The 20,067-nt window shown below is 39.9% G+C and overlaps 1 protein-coding gene across 3 annotated transcripts in view; it reads left to right on the plus strand.

Annotated features, from left to right (window-relative positions):
- TMEM241 (transmembrane protein 241) overlaps positions 1 to 20,067 on the plus strand; it is a 57,341-nt gene that overhangs the window by 14,796 nt on the left and 22,478 nt on the right. For all 3 annotated transcript variants that reach the window (XM_042029851.1, XM_042029862.1, XM_042029871.1), the window contains exons 7-13: positions 1,461 to 1,512; positions 2,664 to 2,712; positions 4,708 to 4,753; positions 5,751 to 5,786; positions 12,049 to 12,083; positions 13,335 to 13,404; positions 16,103 to 16,196. In XM_042029851.1, coding sequence (XP_041885785.1) covers positions 1,461 to 1,512; positions 2,664 to 2,712; positions 4,708 to 4,753; positions 5,751 to 5,786; positions 12,049 to 12,083; positions 13,335 to 13,404; positions 16,103 to 16,196 — 382 coding nt within the window. The remainder of the gene's footprint in view (positions 1 to 1,460; positions 1,513 to 2,663; positions 2,713 to 4,707; positions 4,754 to 5,750; positions 5,787 to 12,048; positions 12,084 to 13,334; positions 13,405 to 16,102; positions 16,197 to 20,067) is intronic.

The following is a 20,067-nucleotide window of genomic DNA, read 5'->3' on the forward strand; positions in this document are numbered from 1 at the left end:
TGGAAACCATGTTTGAAATTCCAGTGAGTTTGAAGTTCGTAAACAGTAAGAGAAAGATAATTAGTGTGTTAGAAAGTAGCTAAAAATGCCTTTCCTTAGAAATGAAAGGTAAATGAGACCCATTTCTGCTAGAGTCATTCACAGCAAGGTTGGCATCGGTCTCTTCTGCCATGTCTCAAGTGAACGAACAAGAGGAAGTGGCCTTAAATTGCACCAGGGGAAGTTCAGATCAGATATTAGGGGAAAAAAAATCACTACAAGAGTGGTTTGGCATTGGAATAAATTGCCCAGGGAGGTGATGGAGTCACCATCTCTGGAAATGTTCAAGAGCTGTTTGGACGTGGCACTTGGGGATAGGGTTTAGGCTGATTATGGTGGTGCTGGGTTGATGGTTGGACAAATGATCTTGAAGGTCTCTTCCAACCTTGATGATTCTGTGATATTAAGCTACACAACTGCCAACCCCTGTTGGCCCTAGTTGTTTAGGCTTCAAAAAGGAGATAGAAAGGGACAAGCAGAAGTCAACCAGTCATATGTTAAAAATTTGATTCTGTGCCCCCTACATCTCCTTGAAGAATGGATATTTGCTGTCCTCCACATCCTGTAATCTTTTAGCTGTGCTTAAGAATGGATAATGTTGGGTTATTTTTTAGTATACTTAGAGGCATTATCTTCCTAATTTCTTCCTGTTGTTTCCATTATCTGACTTACTGTGGCCTTGTCTTCACCACTGGATTATTGTCAAGGATACTATTATTTTTTATAATCTTTATTCTGTCTTTTCCCATGCCCTTAGAGAATAGGAAAATAAGCTGCAAAACCAACTGTATGTTAGTATTAATAGTGACAGTCAACAGAAATTCCACATCAGTGTATTCCATGTAGCTTGAACCAATATTGACTCAGCCACAGGCTAAGAATTTATTTAGCCTGAGTCAGTGGACTAGGAGAGGACTTGTGCTGTTCTTAAGACATTTCTAGTGTAATACCAGTCACTTCCACCTTGCTCTGTGTTCTGGAGTAACAATGTCACACTTGTAATGGAGTCACATCTGCTGGAATTGTTGTAACAGGCAATTCATCCTAATGAAAGAAGTTTTTGGTAGCCATTCAACCAGAAATTGGCTGATTTTGGCTTTCTGAAAAAGCCTAGCGAACCGAGATGGCTAGTGAAGAAAAATATTCTCCACTAAAAAAACTTGCTTTCATCACTTCTGTGATGTTTTGTGCTGCTTCTCTTCCCATAAAACTTTGCTGTGTACAAGTTATGAAGAATGCATGATGTAAAACTCAATTTTGGTGGCAGGAATTGATTTTAAATACTGAATAAGAAAATTAAGTAAGGGAAGTGTCAGTGTAAAATTGACTGGAATTGCCTCTACTTTGCTGAGAGTACAAAACCAGGCTGAAAGCATTTGTCTTGCTTTTTTTTTTTTTTTTTTTCTTTCTCTTCTCCACAGTGTGCTGTTCCTCCTGGCAGCAGCAGTGTGCCTTCCTTTCTGTGACACACAGGTGAGCTCTGCTTTGTAAAGCAGCTCTAGTTAGGCCTTGATGTTTGACATCTTGCCAGCATATGAGGGATGCAGCTTTTACTTGTAAGCTAGAGTAGGATTCCTGCAAGGGAATTGTAAATGTTTGCTGTTGCTGTGTTGTAGTCTTGCTGGGTTTACTGTGTTCACGTCATAGTAAAACCCCTGAGCAGTGTGCACATACAGCTCTTTGGTGAAGGTGGTGGCAGGGGAAACCACAGTTTTACTTCTTAATAGGGCTTACAGCAAATCACTTAGGTTTGAATTAATTGTGTACTTTCAGGAAGTTCCTGAATTAGTTTTGTTCTCGCTGTATCCACTTTCTGTATCAACCTGAGAAAGAAAGGAGGTACCTCCAGAGAGTGCTCCATCCAGCAAAGATCTATTCATTGGAGATTCTCTTTCAGGCACTTAGGAAAGCTGCTTCCTTGCTTTAGATACCTTAGTTAATATCTGAAGTTGGATGAGTCTGGAACTTGTCTGGATACATCTGATCAAATGTGGCCATCGGAGGTGTTGCACCTGCGCTCGCTCTCATCATAGTCCATGGCGCAGAGCAGGATCTCCTGGTACATAATTCATCTCATCTGAAAGCAGACATCTAAAATATGCCAGGTGAATTCCTCTCAAAAATGTTTGGTTTTCCCTACTGATTGTGAAGAGGGCCTACTTTGTTCAGACAGATGTCCATTTGAAGCCCTCCTTTGGATACTCTGTTTAGTTGGAGCCTTGTAGAGAAACTGCTTAGCTGCTGCAGAGGCTCAGAGGGGAAAGGAGACAAGACAAAAACGTTTGTGATGGTCCTCTGATCATCTTGCTTGTCGCTGATTGTCAATACAAGACCAAATAGGCTGGGGTCCATATGCTTAGACTACTTAAATTGGTGTACACATCTGAAGGAAACAGAATTATCCTTGCTGAGACGAGCTGAGAGCATGAATAACCAACATATGCCAGGTTTCTAAGTGTGACAGGAAGAATTTCAGTCTTCCTAGTCTTCTTTAGTCATCTTCCCTGTCTTTGTAGCACTGCTCCCACTCACTGTACTTGCTTTGCAAAGCTAACTGCAGGGAAATTGCAATATGTGTATTTACACGATCATGCTTTTATTTATGTAGATGTTCTTTATTGCAGTTTGATCCAAACGGATATTTATGGGCTCTAATTCACTTGATCTGTGTTGGTAAGTAATTTTCTTCTAGAAAAAGAATTAGGAAGGGTAAATGTGTTGGCGAAACCAGCTTTATTATGAAGTTACTGGTATTTGAGACTCTATACGTAAGAAACACTTGGAAAGAACGAAGATCAGTAAATATAAGAAAGTGCATTCTTTTTATAGCTTTTATGTTGAAAACAGCAACGGAACAAACTACCTATTGCAGTCTGCTAACAGTGGATGGGAAAATGCACATACAATTTTAATCAGCACTAAACTTTTCTGGTTGTTTTTTGATGGTTGCATACTGAGAGAGACTTCTTTCTGAGGGGAGAAGAAACATGAAAAAAACAAGCAATAACTTGTACTTGGAACTTTATTGCACACGCAGATTTTATTTAAAAACTGACAAAAATATACTAAAATATCATGGAATATGGTCCCAGAGGAAGGATGTTGAAATGCTGGGGTTTTTTAGGCAATCATATGCATTTTTAAAAAATTTTAACAATGAGTTGCATAACCCATCAGGTTTTCTTCTGTCTTTTTTTCAGACCAAACATTGATTTGGATAAATCGTAGTTCTTCCCTGAAAAGCTAGACACAGTCAGACCCAGAAAATTTGAAGAAAACAAAAGTAGTAATATTTAACTAGGAGATTTTTGTCTTTTGGAGTATTTTGGTGGATAATAAGGGACTTGTATTTGATTCTTATCTGTCCTATATACTGAGTGACTCATTCATATGTTAAGTCTTGTCTGCAGATTAGGGATGATTCCTTCTTTATTTCTTCTATTCATACTGTAAAATTTTCAGGGCAGAGGTAATGTGTTTATATGTATTCCTGTCTAGGGAGGTCTAGAGATCCCCATCTGAAATGTTGTTAACATAAAAATAAGAAATAGTTTTGTGGTTTTTTGAGAAATATTATATGGTAAACATTTGCTCATTTATATAAAAGTAAAAGCTATGGATTTTCCACTTCAAATACTTGTTTGCTGTAATGAGCGATGTTCTTTCTTTCTCAAGGCCAAGGGGTCTCATTTGTAAAGCAGTGTTTGGTCATGGAGGTGGAAAATAACTTAGAGAGTCTTCAGAATGCTTCTTTTGTGTGTTTGAAATGTGTAGGAAGTGCCAACATAATGTTTATGCTGAAAATATAGCTGCCTTCCATCTCTTGGTTTTGAGAGTTGTTGATATGGATGTTGGGAGTTATTTGTGTAATTAGATTTCCTATCAACTGAAATGAAGGTGCTACGAGAAAGGGCAAAGAGATGAACTCACTTACTGCATAGTAAATTGAGACAGAGCATTACAGAAAGGATGTGTGTTCTACCCTTCATCTTGTCTGATGGAGGCAGACTTGAGGACATCTATTTCATAGTGTTCTACTGCATTTACTTTTCATATTCTAGTTTTGTCTGCGAATCAAAAAAAATCACCCCAAAGCCTTAAAGAATGGGTCTGCAAAAATAGAGCCTGAAGCTGTGTTGTTTCTTCCACGAGCATTCAAATCTTTACCCAGAACAGAAATGTAAGTTAACAAGAGGTAGACAGGCAGGTCAAGAATGTAAAGGACCTGGAGACCCTAGAGCTGAGAGAACTTTAAATAGGAAAGATGGATCAGAGCCAACAGCTCTGTGTAGATGAACATATATGTTACAGAACTTACCCCCAAAATGGTGTGGGCTGAAGAACCCATTCTGTGACACTGTATGTATTTACACACAAACCCACACACAGAGTCTCTCCTTTGTTGTTGCTGTGAGCTAGAAGATGTCTTGACCTCAGAAGGACTAGCAGAACCACAAAGCATGACTGTACTCAGAGCTGGTAACACTTTGAAAACCATTAATTTGAAGCAACAGGTTCATTTTACTCATGGTTTAGAAATCCTTTGTGCCATGTTGCTAAACTGTAATTCAGAGGGGTTCCATCTCTGCCAGTACCACGGCCAAACAAGCTGTTGTTTGTCAGAATGATTGCACGATATGGTAATTACCCATGTCATTTCAATTACAGGGGCTTACAAAATATTTCACAAGTTGTGGAAACCTGGCTCTTTAAGGTAATGTGTTTTCTTATTCTTTTATCAGGAGAGATGGCTGTGATGTAGGGAGCTCTGCATGATCAGCAGGAGCTGGGCCACTCCTGGTTAATCATTAATAACTTCTCTTGCAAGATGAGCGTTATTTATTGTTCATAACAATAGCATGTGGTTATTGATAGTTATACTACTAACTGGAACACTGAATTAGTTTTAACAGTGTATTATCCAAGGGTGATGACTCAGCCCTGGAAAAGAAACCCCTAATTACTGGCACAGGTGTTCAGAGGAAATGTTAGTCTGTGTTCACATGGAAAGCTGCATAGTTTGAATCTGTCAGTATCTCCCTTTGTGACACAGTCTCAAAAGTGTTCAGCAGCTGGTGACTTACCACAGGGAGGGAATGACTGAGTACCTTAAACACCTTGAAACCCTGCACTAATCCCATGTGCATGTTAGAACTGCAACCACACAACAGTAGTCTTGGAATCAGGTGGCATTACATGTTCACAGTGTCTATAATCTGCAGTTCTCTGTATGGATGGAGATGGATGTATTGATACTGCACATGATGTATAATATACATGCATGGATAAGCTTATTTATTTCAAATCCATTTTCCGTCTCTGGTTAAAGGGTCTAAATTTTAATCAGTCTCACTTTATCTTCACTTTAAATGAAACTTCCATGGACAGTAACAACAGAAATAATGTGTGAATTCTGAGTTAATTAATATGTTGTTTAAATGATAATTAATCGACTTGTGTTGATAAAATTATTACTATATTATGTTTATAATGTTTATAATTACAATATAATGTTAGTATTACCTAATGTTAACCTTATTATATATTATATAAATTAATATAATGTAATATTACAGCATTACTGTACATTAATACAGTACAGTATTAATTTACATTACAGTACATTAATACTGCTTAATATACAGATCTGTTACACCAAATGAAGTGCATTGTTAAAAAACCCACCTTTTTCTCTTTCCCTCATCTCCTAGTGATCTGGACCAACAGTACATCAACTATGTATTCAGGTAAAATGAATAAGTCTTTGATACACCATAGCTGTTTTTATGTGGTGTATGTTTTCATTTTCAACTGTGGCTTGTGGAAGAAACTCATAGCTACCCCTATTTAAATGTATTTATTTAGCAGGACACTCACTGAAAGAACAGTGCTAAGCTGAATGTCTTAGCATCTGAATTTTTTTGGCTCCAGTTGTAGGTGGACATGCCAATATACACCTGGGGAGGTAACGAGGTGTTAATTATGAATTTTTAAATCACCACGTGCACAAGTGATCTATCACTTCCAGAAATAATATTTACAGAGTAACTCCCTGGCAATATCCCACTTCAGAAAATAAAACTTGTACAAAATTGCCAGAAGAGGAGGTAGTGATTACAAAAGTAGTGTGTGCAAAGCACATGAGCAGTAACTGATTGTTCTGAGTGTCATTAGTGGGATTGAGTAATTCTGACTTTCAGTTGTTTTTCTGATTTGGAGATATAAGAGTGGCTTGTTATTTTGTAGCTAGTGAAAGAGCCTGAGCCACTGACCATATATTCCCCTGCTTTTTTAAATCCACTCCTTTCCTCAAAGAGCCACAAACCAGGACATTCAGTGTACATGGCTTCTGCTGGGTTTTTATGAGGCTTTATTTCAAATAAGGGATCTAGAGACTTGATTCAATTCTCCTCCATCCGTAATCACATCTAATATATGTTGGCCTCTTTTCTTGGGTTCATACCTAAAGTCATTTGGGAACACTGTGAAGTATGAATAATAAATTCAAAGAAATTCCTTCTGCAGTCAGAAGGAATGAAAGAGGCAGCAGAAGCTGGGAATAAGCATAACAAAAGGGAAGTCTAGTTGTGCTAGTCCATTTGATTAGATGGATGTATGCTCTTGTTTGATCACATGAAAGATCCTTGATAGGAATACAGCAGGGACACCAGTGTAGGACAGTTGCTTCCTTTTAATTCCTGTTTATCTTGTGAGCATCATCAATATGATAACACTGTGTATCTCTTTCTATCTTAGTTCAATCAAATCTCCTATTTCCATAAATAAGTAATGCAGGCCTCTGCTTTTGCCTTTGTGATTTACCAGGGTCCCATTTATGGACAATATCTGAATATCAGTTTGCTTGAAGTAGGCTCTTGTTTAAGTCAGTTGTTGTTTTCCATCTACTATGAAATGCAAAGCAAATCAATTTTACGCAAAGAAGGTAGGTGTGTTTATTGAACCTTTGGAAGAATTAGTCATGGAATTTGCAAATGTGCTGCCACATGCAGAAATAACCTATGAGGTCTGGAACGAGATGTAGCTACTTCTGTGTGTTGAAGGGAAATCATGAACCAAGCAGTAAAATCAATTGATTTTTCATTTGGCAACTGCCTGACTGTCTCAGTTTTAGCTGAAAATTGCACCTAGCCCTGAACCTTTAAATTCAGATTTTGTCCGAAGGTCTTAATTTTTCAGCTTTGATTGAAAAGTCAGGGCTGGGTTGCTCCGCTGTTAGTTTGAAGTCTGTGAACTTGTGTCCAGCAGAGAGCAGGAGTCCCACATTCCATGGAAAGTATGATTATTTATTTGGAAGCTTTTGAAAGGGAGAAACTTCTCGCTAAGGAACTGTGAGGTGCAGTGGTATATGTATTTTAAAACTGTTCTTTTTACAGAAAACAAACTAACAAACAATCCAACAGTCGATTTGTGCAAATTGGAAGATGGCTATCTTCAGCATCTGTTTAAGAGCAAAAGTTTGTTAACAAAGCCTCCAAAGTTTTTCCCCAAGAAGAGGCTTAAAGGTCAGCATAGCTTACAAGGTGATGGTGCAAAGCTGGAAAACAGGTGGCTTAAGGGAGGTAGCAAACTGAATGCTTATTTGTTTGGCTTGGGTCTGTGTATATCTGTATGTCTATGTATCTGTATGTGCACGTATTTCTATGTGTTAGAGAAGCTCACAATCCATAGCATTTGGACCTCATCTTGCCTGGGGAAAACAAGCAGTACCATGGACAATGGAGTAAGTGACGTCTGATTTATTTTAGAGTTTTGTTTTGTCAAACTAGCTGATGATGTTTGAAAGGGTGTAAAATTTGGCAGAAGCTCTCTCCTTGTCCGCAACCTCCATGATGTGCCACCTCCAGTGTCTAATGGGACCCTTCTGCTGCAGGAGGCACTGGCAGGGTTTGTCTCTGTGTGAGACCTCTGCACATGTATTTATCTCAGAGATCACTGCCACTTCCCAAATCTGGATGGAGCTGTTTAGTGTGTTTGAGAGCTGTGTGGAGCTGTGTACACACAGCTTTACTGCGCAAACTTAATTTCTGTAGAAAACAATCAAAACTACTTTTAAATATCATTGACTAAAGGAATGTTCTCTGAATGAGCACTAACTCCAGGCAGCCCTGGGCCTGAATTACTGTAGACATGGATTATCTCTGTCAGAGGGTGCCCAGCACTAAATTGTGTGATTTAGAAGGTGTTAAGGTATATGCTGCTTCCTCTTCTCAGGCCTTCTCAAGGACTGTTCTGGCCATGATAGGACCCCAGTTTCACCTCCAGGACAGGACAGTTTAATGTGCTCTGGAGGCCTTGTCTATACAAGCGTGATTGTTTGATTCTATGATGTATGAAGGAACTTGCTAGTGTGGTATCAGTGCAATTTTCTCCTCTTAGCACAATTATCAATAGGTCTTTAAAGCTTCTTATTTCTAACCTAGATCAGACAGCAGACATGCAGCTGTGTGGGCACAGCCAGGTAGTGTTTAAAATCATCCAATCTTTTAGGTTGGAGGAGATCCTTAAGGTCATTGAGTGCATTAACTGAGCACTACCAAGCCTACCACTGAGCCTTGTCCCTAAGCACCACATGTGTCTTAAATACCTCTAGGGATGGTGACTCAGACACTGCCCTGGACAACCTATTCCAAAGCTTGATAAGCCTTTTAGTGAAGATATTTTTCCTAATACATTGGAAAAATACATAGGATTATTGTAATAGGGGCTGTTCAAAATGTTTCTCAGTTCAGTATGAAAGCACAGTTGCACTCTACTGAGTGTAGAGACTGCCTGCATAGAGCAGATTAAAAGATCTGCCACAAATTACTGGATGTTAGAATCTACCAATATGTTAGAGTAAAATTAAATAAATAAATAAATAAATGTTAGAGTAAAATTAAATAAATAAATAAATAAATGTTAGAGTAAAATTAAATAAATAAATAAATAAATATAAAAGAGAAGAAGGCTCTGTTGGACGCTTGCAGAAGTGCAACTGAAATGAGCAGTCTCCTAACATATGCTGTCCTTATATGCCACGCACTCTTTCTTGTTTTAAAATCTGGAACAGTTTGGGAGAGAAGAACACCCTAAGTAAATGTACATGAATGGGAACTTTCCAGAATAAAACAGATCTGAAAAAATATTTGCTGATGTTGAAAGTGTGGTGTTCTTCTCACTTCATCACTTCCAACATGATTATTCAATGGCTTTTAAAAAGGGAGCCAGGCCAGGAACAAGTGTAGGAGGGAAAGCAGAGCTGTGCTATGCAGAGAAGGGAGGGGTGATGTTGCTTCTCAGTGTCCAGCCCCATCTTGTTCATTTCTCTTCCTTGTGTTTAAGCATCTGGGGCAGGGGCAGGGAGGAAGAGAAGAGGGTCAATGTACTTCCAAGACCCTGACTCTAATCCTTCAATCCTCTTGATCCCACCTCCTTTTTTAAACTACAGTGTTGTACTTCTCTGTACTTTGACTTCTGCATTAGTGTTCTACTTCCTAGTGTTTTTTTCTGGTAATCTTACATTTTCTTTTATTCCTTTGTGTTCCCCCACTTTTTATGATCGAGGGAGCCAGATTTCTCCCCCATAGCTGGTGAGGGGTAGCATGAGGGGAGGGGTAGTAATGCTTGCCTGACATGTTGAGGGAGACATAAATGTGTCTTAGGAGCAGGTTGTAGCTCATCTTGGGCTTTCTCCTGTGCTGAGGCAGGTAGAGATATTTTACTGTTTTTGAAGAACCTGCAAGGAAGTTTCAGTACATCCCAATATCTGTCCCTGTCAGATATTTGCTCACAAACGCATGCCCAGATGGCCTAGCAGCCACTGGTGAGGAGAAAACAGATACAGAATTTCAAATGGTGAATAAATGACACTGACAAAGGTATGAGGTAAAGGTTCTACTCTATGCAGCAAAACGGCATCTGGCTTCTGGAAGAGCTGCTAATCTGTCACTTTTGTGAATTAAAAATGCTGCAGTAGATTTTCTGCAATAGGGGAGGGCAGCTTTGCAGGCATAAATTGCTGTTCTTGCTGACAAAACCTCTTTTTAGCCAGGAAGGAAACCACAGGTGACCCAGCCCTCAGTTTTGAGTACAGGGAAAAAAAGAGAAGAGCAGAGAAATCCAGCACAGGGAATTTGTTTTTGCTGCAGCCTCATATCCGGGCTGTCCTGCTAGAAACCTCTGAATCCCTAATCTGGTTTTACAACATCATCGTGTCTTTTTTACTGATGCTTCATTGAGAGCAGAGCTACAGAGCAGCTGTAATGCCATCTAATCCATTTGCCTTAACCTGCCCTGCACTTCACAAATAAGGTTTTGTTTTCTTCTAGTGTTTCCTTTGGACCAAAATGTGGAGTGTCTGTCGGGGTTATCAATTCCTCTTGGATGCAGAAGGAAGTTTCTCTCTGAGTATTTCTGACTGTTTTGTTTAAAATGAAATAATTCAAAAAGCAAGTGGAGAGACATGGTTTAGTCCTACCTCTCGTCACTGTTGATACAGTTTCACTTGTCCTGCAGTCTCCTGTTTTCTCTGTTATTCAAACAAAAGCAGTAGACCTTTGCTTCCTTTTCTCTCTTTACCAGGAAACTGAGGAATTGGGCCTGTTTATTGTGAATTACTCTTGGCATCCCTTGACAGGGAGAGCACCCATGTGTGGGGAGGAGAGGTGGGCTAAATTACCTATTGTAAGTGGTCTGCTTTGCCTTGTTTGCCGTTGTGGCAATAACGTCTTTCAAAAACATGTATAAATATTGAGAATGCGAACATACTGTACCAGCTGATGCCTTTCAAAGACTTATAAAATGCAAAACCCAAAATACCTGCCTGTCTGTCCCTCATAAACTCTTTCCTCCTTCATCATGTTGTGTTTCATGGCTGATTTCAGTGACAACCTTCCCCCAGGGCTTCCTTGGCCGTGGGATTTCCATGCTCTTTGCAGTTCCTTTTGCTGCTGGTGACTCTGTGAATCATTCTGGGGTTCACCAAGCTTGCCAAGAGCAGGTCACCAAGCATGGAAGCTTGGTCCTGTAGAGAGCTGGGACCAGCTGTGAGTGAACAGGCTTGGAAACAGTAGCTGTGTTAACACTGGAAAAGGGAGTTGGCCTGGAATGCTTGAGAGTTCATGACATTAATGAATGTCTTTTTACGTCTATAAGTGCAGTGCTTGCAGCTCATCAAGAGGCAAACTCTCCAGATAATCTTTTCTTCTTCTCCCACTTGTCCTTAGTGTTTGTCATGGATGTATGTTGTTGGTAACTGGAAGCTGTAGCTCTACAGATGTGCATGTTTATCTCATCTCACAGCACCCCAGAAGCCTTCTAACCTTAGAAACAATTTGGAATGAAAAATTTGGAAAAAAAAAAAAACACCCAAAAAACAAAAAGAGAGAGAAATTTACAAGAAGGATCAGTAACACTAAAAAAGGCTCTATACCACAAATTCAAGAGCGTGAGCCTTTGTAAGACCTCAGAAATCTTAAGTGATACTTCAGACGCAGAACTGGTCACAGCTGATTTTCCTGTTCACTTGTATATTTCTGAAAAGTGTGAATCATTTGGGCTGGTACTTGGTTTTATTTTCACTTGCTTTTAAACTTGTCTAAATGCAGTATTTGACATAATATGGGACAACAACCATATATTGTAACTTTGGGGGTTTAAAAATGGGACAGCAAAAACTTCTTTGCTAGGAGGGTAGAGTGGCCCTGGGACAAATTACCCAGAGAGGTGTGGAATCTCTGTACTGGTAGGTTTTTGAGACATGCCTTTTTGAGACAGAACCAGAGAGCATGAACAAATATTCGTGATAGTCCTGCTTTCAGCCAGAAATTTTATTAAGTGACCCCAGACATTCCTTCCCAATCAACTTTTCTTTTAATTGATACTTGTATCTCAGTTATTCTACTTAACTATTCACCATGAAAAAACAAACACAAAGCTGTCAATTTGTAGTCTTCAGCCCATGTCATAAATTCTGTAGTATCCAATTAATTTTTTTAAATTTTTTTTTAGTGTGGTGCTGTTGGCCTCTGCATCCCATCCAGCAGGTAAAGTGAATTGAGTTGTTTCTTTTGTAGGTTTCCATGTTGTTTTTGCTCTCTATGCATGTTTTTAGAGACCAAACTCTTAGGATTTTAGCCCTGAATATGACCAATAATATATATTATCATGTAGGAAGAGGAGAGAAGGGTATATAACTTGGTGCAATTTGCATGATATTTCCCAATACCATTCTTAGCTGCCCTTTGCAAAAAAATCAGCATGGGACAGACAACAAAGAACAGTTTTTGAGGTGGTGCATGGTAAAGAACAAGGATTCCCTAAGTCAACATGTCCTCTTCAGAGCAATGTCCCAGCCATCCATCTAGAACTGTGTTTCCTTCTTTGCATTGTCCTCAGTGCTATGCAGAGATTTTGTTTTGTTGCTTTCATAACACAGATCCCATTGCTTGGGCCCATGGCAGGACTTGAAATAGCAGCACATCATGGTAAATATGGAGTAATTTAATATTTTATGGTGGCTAGTATTCCTACCATACTTGTGTTTTCATAGTTAGAAGGGTAAAGATGATTATCTCTTTCTTTCATTAAACATTTGTTCAGCCAGAAAAACAAAGAAGGATCATTTAAAGAAACATAAATTCCTCCTTTTGCCTGGTGGTGCAGATTGTGTATATAGGAAACCCCCACCAGGATAGACATACATGTTCAGTGAAACAGTCCTATATTTCAAAAAGTGAAGGATGGAGCTTCTTGCAAATCTGTAGAGCCTGAAGGCCAGAGAACTCCTGGAATCGCTACCAAGAGCAACCAAGGCTTAGGTTCCTGGAAATGCAAGTACTCAAGTGCCCTACTTAGACCTAGGAGAACTTATTTAAACCTCTCAACATGCTCTGTGTTACAGAGTTCAAATGCCAGAGGGGGAAGCAGCCACCATATGTCTGTGTTTCCTGTTGCTTCAGTAGGAACTATCACAAGCTGTGTAATAAAAGAAGTGGATATGATACACGTCTGTCCACTGTTGCTTAAGCAGGACCTTCTGAATATTAGCAAAGAATACTCTTAGGTATCCCTGTTCCCTTTTTCAACCAAAGGCAGGAACTGGCTAGAAGCAAGGTCAGAGAGAAATCATTAAACACATCAGAAATGTGGAAAGCATCATAAATGAAAACTCAGCCAGCTGTAAAGGCTTGAAGGAATGTTGAACTAGTAATGTTCATGTAATTGCTCTTGCCTTGCTTGTAACAGTGGGTAATTTTTTTCCCACCATGTACTGAATGTATTGCTTTGTCCCTCAGGTGATCTCTTCAGTGCCTTGGATTTTCCATTCCTGTACTTCTACAGGTTTCACAGCAGCTGCTGTGCCAGGTAACCTCTCTATAACAGGTCATGTAAATGTTTTCAAAATAAGGGATCCCACTGACTTCCAGCCTATACTCTCAGTTAAAAATTTTGGAGCATGTAAAGTCTTACTTATACTAGTTTCTGCTGCCATAAGCCAGTAGAATTGCAGAGAATATATCTTTGCATGTCTGTGGATGTGCATTTGATGGCCTGAGATTCAAATATGCTGAAAGTATATGTGTTTCCTTGAGTTAATGCATTCTGATGGTGAGAGTTCCCAGTCACCATTAAAATAATGTTTACCCAGTGTAGTAAAGCTTAGATACATAGCATCTCTCAAATGCTTCTGAAGTCTGGGATTAGCCCACACTTGCTGTTTGCAGGGATTACGAAGTATTAGTCTTCAGCAGTATATGGGTGTACATGGATTTATTTGCCTGTACATCTTGTTATTTGGCAGAATGCTGTTTTGGGTAAAAAGGTAAAGCTTCAAGAAATGTTCCATTATTTTGACCAGCAAAAGTTCACCGCATAATGGCATAGTTCTCACAGGACAACATAAATATATTTCCCATAGATCTTAATTTTTTAAAAAATTCCTGTCTTTCCCTCCCACTCTTTTATCAAATGAAAGTTGGTTTTTTTTAGAGGGTGAAAAAGATATTTTCATGGTAACTAATGGCAAAAATATTTCCTGATAGGGATTTTCTTACTTGTATCTGGATTTTCCCTTGAAAGGGGATATTGAGAATGATTGTTAAATAATTTCCAATGTACATAGGTTTTTTTAATGTTTTTCCAAGTGTGGTCTATCCACACTACAAGTAACTTGCAATTAGGTATTCTGTAGGTAGGTGAAATCTATTATTCTCAGAAGTGAAGTCTAATTGCAGGCACTAATGGGTATCTGTCTAGCCCAGATATTCTTCTCTTTCACTTCATTAGAACACTACCACTGTGGTAGTCTCCCACTCCTGTTTCCATTGGCCCACCTTCAGTACATATGTAGTAGATAGCACTGTACACTACGGGAAGGGAAAAGGAATGGTAAGATGGAGAAACAAACATCTCAGTTGCTCTCTTAACATATTGTAATCTAGTGTCTTGGTAGATATGTGGGATTTGGAGGAAAATGTAAATATACATTTATTATTATTATTTATTTACCTTACCTTATGCAATGTAAGGTAAGGGCAACTGATGTAGCTCAATCTACTGCCTCTGCAGAATGTCTGAAGCATCAGCAGTAAGGTGCAAAGTGCTCAATTTATTTAATGAAATAAATTGGTGTTAATTGTGGCATCAATATTCGCTGTTTTACTTTTTAATCTCTTGAGTTACACTAAACATCTTCAGATCTCTCTGACTGAAAGCCCTTTACAGCAGGGCAGAAGATCTGGAATAAACGTAAGCTACTGGACTCATGGGCACTATTGGTACACTGAACTCACTCATTTCTCAGTGGAATGTTCTACTGCTCAGCACTTCATCCTCTGCAAGAAGTTGCTGAGTTTAGGCCTATATTTTGTCATCAAAGCAGCATCTGCTTCCTTGGCTTCAGACTTCACACACATCCCAAAGGATCTTGTGTTACGGCTCAATGCAAATATTCCTAACGCCTTCTACTCCTGGGAAGTTATCTTACCCTACTGTTAGGCGCCTGTATGGACATGTGGCTGAGATGGAGCTTGGCCACACGTATTGAGCAGGGAACAGCACTTGGCTGATATACTGGAGCCCAGCATGGAACTTCTGACCTGAGGAGCCACCGTTTTCCACCCTTCCTGCTGTTGTAGAGAGGGGCCCAACTACATGGCATCACTATCCAGAACAGCATACCCTCTGCCAATGCCAAGGCACTTTTTGCTTCACCACCTGCATGCTGTGTTGATCCTATCTCGTTTCCCATGCAGCTTCCCACAGTACTTTGTAATCTCTTATGCCTCAGTAATTTGTGCCTTATGTAGTTTGAAGTCCCTTTCTGTTCCCTGCTTGCTGGTTTACACCATTACATTGTCTCACAATCAGGGGGTTGTACGAATGTCACAAGTGAAACAAAATCCAGAGCCAAACCCCATCAACTCCATAAAGTCTGGTGAAGTGTGCAACAGAATTTCCTTATGAGTAATCTTGGCTACAGGAGCACGGGGGACTGCTGTCCTATATGACTTGAGAATCAAAATTCCCTTAATTGTCAGCAGAAAACTTTGGAGTATCCTGTTCCCAGCACTACTGAGTCATCTATTTGTTATACAGTAGAGATGTATTTGACTTCCTAATTGGAATTTAGCCTTCATGAAGTTTAAACAGTTTGAAAGCTTCAGGCAGAAACTTTCAGTTCAAGGCTCTGTGGAGATTGAAGTGAGTTAGTTGCCAAATATGTGTGGTTCCTGCTGAAATTAGCCTTGCTGTTATTCAGAGCCATTTCAATGCCTGAAGTTAATATTTCACCTCATGTTTTCAATAATCTCTACTTTTCTGATTATGCAAGTGCATTAGAGACCAGCCATAAGAGCACAGACTTATTTTACTCAGATTCTAGTCACTGACTGAACAAAACCCAAGATGTACTGGACATAATGTAAGCTTCTTGTCCACCAGCTTTCTTTCTCCAAATGGGATTAAAACTGCAGTTCTGCATTAGGAAAACCAAGATGCCTGTAAGAGGTTGTTTAGTTGAAATTAAGAGATTTTATTAACAAGCTTTCCCCATCCCTTGCAGTGGACTGTTGGGATTCTTTCTGATGTTGCACACAGTGAAGCTAAAAAGCAGCACAACCTCAGGGCAATATGCAGCCTGGAGTTTCCTTGCAAAGGTAAGAGAGAGACCCTCACAGGAACACAGTGGATCTGTGCATCTCCCAGGAGAAATGAGGAATTTCTGCATCTCTCTAGTTTCTCTTGCTATTCCTCCTTGATGCTTCCTAGGTCCTGTTTGTGCAACCTGCACAACAAATATCAGGTGTGTAATATCCCAGGATCATTATCTGAAATGAAATACTGTGTATAGACTGAGTCTAATGGAACTGGGATGATTATTGCAGCTAAGGATTTGGACTACTGAATCCCAGTAACACAAACCTATACATTCCAAAGGTGTTTTGGAGAATAGTCCTTCTGAGAGTGTGTGCACCAGCCATTGTTTGCAGTGTGTCTTTCCTAAGCCAGGAGTTAAAACTAATTCCCTGAAGTTCAATACCAGAACTCTCGCTGTTTTTGTTGCAGGAGAGAGCTGAGGATGTCATTTGCCTTGACATTAACAGGGCTTTTGACAGAATGTCCCACAATATTATTATATCAAAATCAGACTATTACAGTCTGGATGGGCAGACAACTAAATGGGTAAAAAAAATGGTTGGAGAATCAGGTTCAGAAGGTAGAGGTTAATGATTCCTACTCTAACTGGAGTCTTGTGACAAGTGCAGTGGCACAGGGATCTGTCCTGGGTCCCTTCCTTTTTAACATCTTTATTGAAGAATGAGAAGAGAGTGCACTCACACTTCCAAGGGACACCAAATTGTGTCAATAACAGTGGAGGATAGGGTTGCCTTCCAGAGGGATCTAGACAGGCTGGACGAATGGACCAACAGAAATCTTTGAAAATTCATCAAGGGCAGATATGAAGCCCTGCACATGGGAAGGAAGAGTTGGTGGCAATAATACAGCCTGAGGACTGTATTATTGCCAGGTGGGAAGCAACTCTGTGGAAAAAGACCTGGGATTCTGGTAGACAGCAAGCTGCACATGAGGCAGCAGTGTGCCCTGGCAGCTAAGAACCCCCAAAGTATCCTGGACTGTACTTATAATAGGATAGACAGTACATTCATGGAAGTGATCATGACCCTCTCCTCAGCACTTGTTGGTCGACATCTGGAATAGGGAGCCTTTTTTTAGGCACCTCAATACAGGGAAGATACTGATGAACTGGAGTGAGTTTGGCAGAGGGTTGCCAAGAAATTCAGGGGACTGGATCACTTGCATTTTGGGGAGTTGCTGCTGGACCAGGCTTGTTCAGCCTGGAAGAGGGACATCTTTGGGAGCACCTAACAAACAGCAGCCACACAGTAGCTATGGAGAAACCATCCAGGAGACAGATCCAGGCTATTCACAGTGCTGCATAGGGGTGTGTGTGTAAGATAAACAGAGAGGTTCACATTAGGTACAAGGAAAAATTTTTTCACCCCAAGGACAAGTCAGGCAAGGGCAGAGGTTGCCCAGGAAGGCTGTGCTCTTTCCGTCTTTGAAGTTTTACAAGACTGGATAAAGCCCTAAGCAACCCAGTCTGGCCTCCTGAGGTCCATTCCTACTGGAATTATCCTGTGATCTGTGGATCTAGGGTCTGGCTGTACTTGATTTAAGCTATTAACAACTCAGTTTTTAAATTATCGGTGGTGAGTGCAGTCAAAAGAACTTGTCAGACTCCTTTTCCCTGGTTAGATTTTGCTTAATTTCATCACTTTCAGCTAGGCTGCCTGAAAACCACAACCTTCCTATGTGGTTTGTGATCTCACCTTTCCTACTACAGTGAATGAAGCTATTACGTTATCAAAAAACCCCTCAAAACCGTAGATTTGCATAATATGCTTCTCTAGAAACTGTAGTCAAATGAGTCTGTTTTTTCTGGGGATAACAAGCACGGAGTGATATGAGTTGGTTTGTGCTTTGCAAGCTGTTCCCCACTGTAGAAGTCACATGCAGTTTCTCACTAGTTTGAATTTCTTCCAAACATTCTGACTGTGCAGCTTTTAGCACTTTAGCTTTCTTCTTGCTCCTTGGTAGCAAAGTCAACTGATCTAAAACTTGCTCTTGAGTTTTTTGGGGTTTTTTTTGGCTGGTGTTTGTTTAACATTCTGGGTTGGAGATTGGAATAGCCGGTTCTGCTGGTAGGTGTTGTGAATGAGGGTAAATGGTTCTACATGTGGTATTTATGACCTATTGGAGAAAAATGCAGAAAAGATGTGTTGTGAAATATATTTTAAGTAGATTTGAGTCTGCCCCAGCTGAAGTGGATCAGAGCCACAAAGTCTGGACTGGATTAAAGCTTTCCCAGAGTTCAAGGGTTTCTAGATTTCTGGGGATTTAGCCATCTTTAGACCTAAGTGTTCTAGTCACTGTTATCAATGAAATTATGTGCCTTCATAGCAACTAAAAACTTGTCCCCATGTCACTGTGAGAATTTAATCTGTTCTTTAGCCTTAAAAGTGCTTTTTAATGTACATGGTTTAATTATCTTGCTTGGAAGGTTTTTGTAACAGAGCAATTAGTCCTTTTCCTGTTGTAGCTTCTAACCCAGTGCTCAAATTATATGGCTTATCTTGAGTTCGAAGAGGGCAATAAGTAATGAAGACATGAGATCTGTCTGTAGCACTAATAATTTTATCAACGCTAGCAGTTTCTCCACTAGTGTTTAAAATGTCCACTAGTGTTTGTAAATGTCATCCACTAGTGTTTGAAAGCTTGCTATGCAACTGATTTTAGGGTTCTACCATACCTGCCTAAGGACACATGAGGAGCATGGAGGAACTGCTGCTCCAAGTGCTGAAATGTAGCTGATTTGGAGTTATAAGTCAGTGAATGCTTGAAAAGTTTGGAAGCACTATACATCAGTTTTAGAACAGGGATCAAAAGAGACTGCAGAGACAGAGATGGACAGGCAGAAAGCTAGAGCTGAATTGGAGCTTGCCTGAAGGGTAGGGCCTGATCTACCAGCTCCCAGAAAACTCTCCCAAGGAACCTTGCATCTACAAGGAACTATAAATTTATGTACTGTGTAGTTAAGATTTGAGTCCCATCTGTCTGGTCATTAATACTACTTCCTGCAGGTGTTTGAAAGTGTTAAAACTACATACTGATCCAGCTCAGCATTGCCCAGGTATGAGGGCTGTGTCACTCATATCTTAAATCACTGTAAGTGCAGAAAAGCAGCATTTAACTAGCACTGTAAAAAAGTGTTTAAGTCTAAGTGTCTGCTCCCTTTAAAAAAAAAAAAAAAGAAAAGGAAGGAAGTTAAGCGGATAAAGAATAAATATAGAAAGTATTTGTAGCTGGACTTGCAGAATGGGATCCAGTTGAAAAAAACCAAAACACCTCTGGTCACAACAACAGCTTTGCGTTCCCACATGAGCATTTTTCTTGGATTGAGTAGTGCCCTAGATCATCCTCTCAATCTCTCAGACTGACTGCAGTTTTCACCAGCAGTTGGAAAGGAGCAGCATTTGAGGCCAGAATATGTTTATCTTGCAAATGAGCCAAGATAGGAGAATGCTGTAGTCCTCAGACAGCAGCACAGGCCTCTAGGGAGGTGCAGAGAATCGGAAAATCTGTTTTCCATTTGGACGCTTTGTACCTATGTGACTGATGAGCTGGGGCTGAGATCGTTGTCACAGCTTCATTTCCAATAAACTAACCATGAGATCTGATCAGCTCTGCTTTGCATATCCAAGAACACATTCTTTGTGAAGCCCACATATTTGGCCTCCCTGTCCTCTAATTTTTCATTCACTTAAAAACTGGAGCTGGGTCTTAACTTGTTGTTATGATCTTTACTTTGACTACAGCAACTTAATCAATGTATGAGGTTTTTAAATTCTTCCCTGTAATCATTTCTGACAGCTTTCATGTCAGAGCATTGCTTTCTGCAGAGACAGATGAAGCACAGGTTTCATCTGTGTATATAGTCCTGTGTGA

This window comes from Corvus kubaryi, unplaced genomic scaffold (genome assembly GCF_017639235.1).
Source record: "Corvus kubaryi isolate FWS band 111438036 unplaced genomic scaffold, C.kubaryi_AGA036_p1.0 132, whole genome shotgun sequence".
Taxonomy (NCBI): Eukaryota; Metazoa; Chordata; class Aves; order Passeriformes; family Corvidae; genus Corvus; species Corvus kubaryi.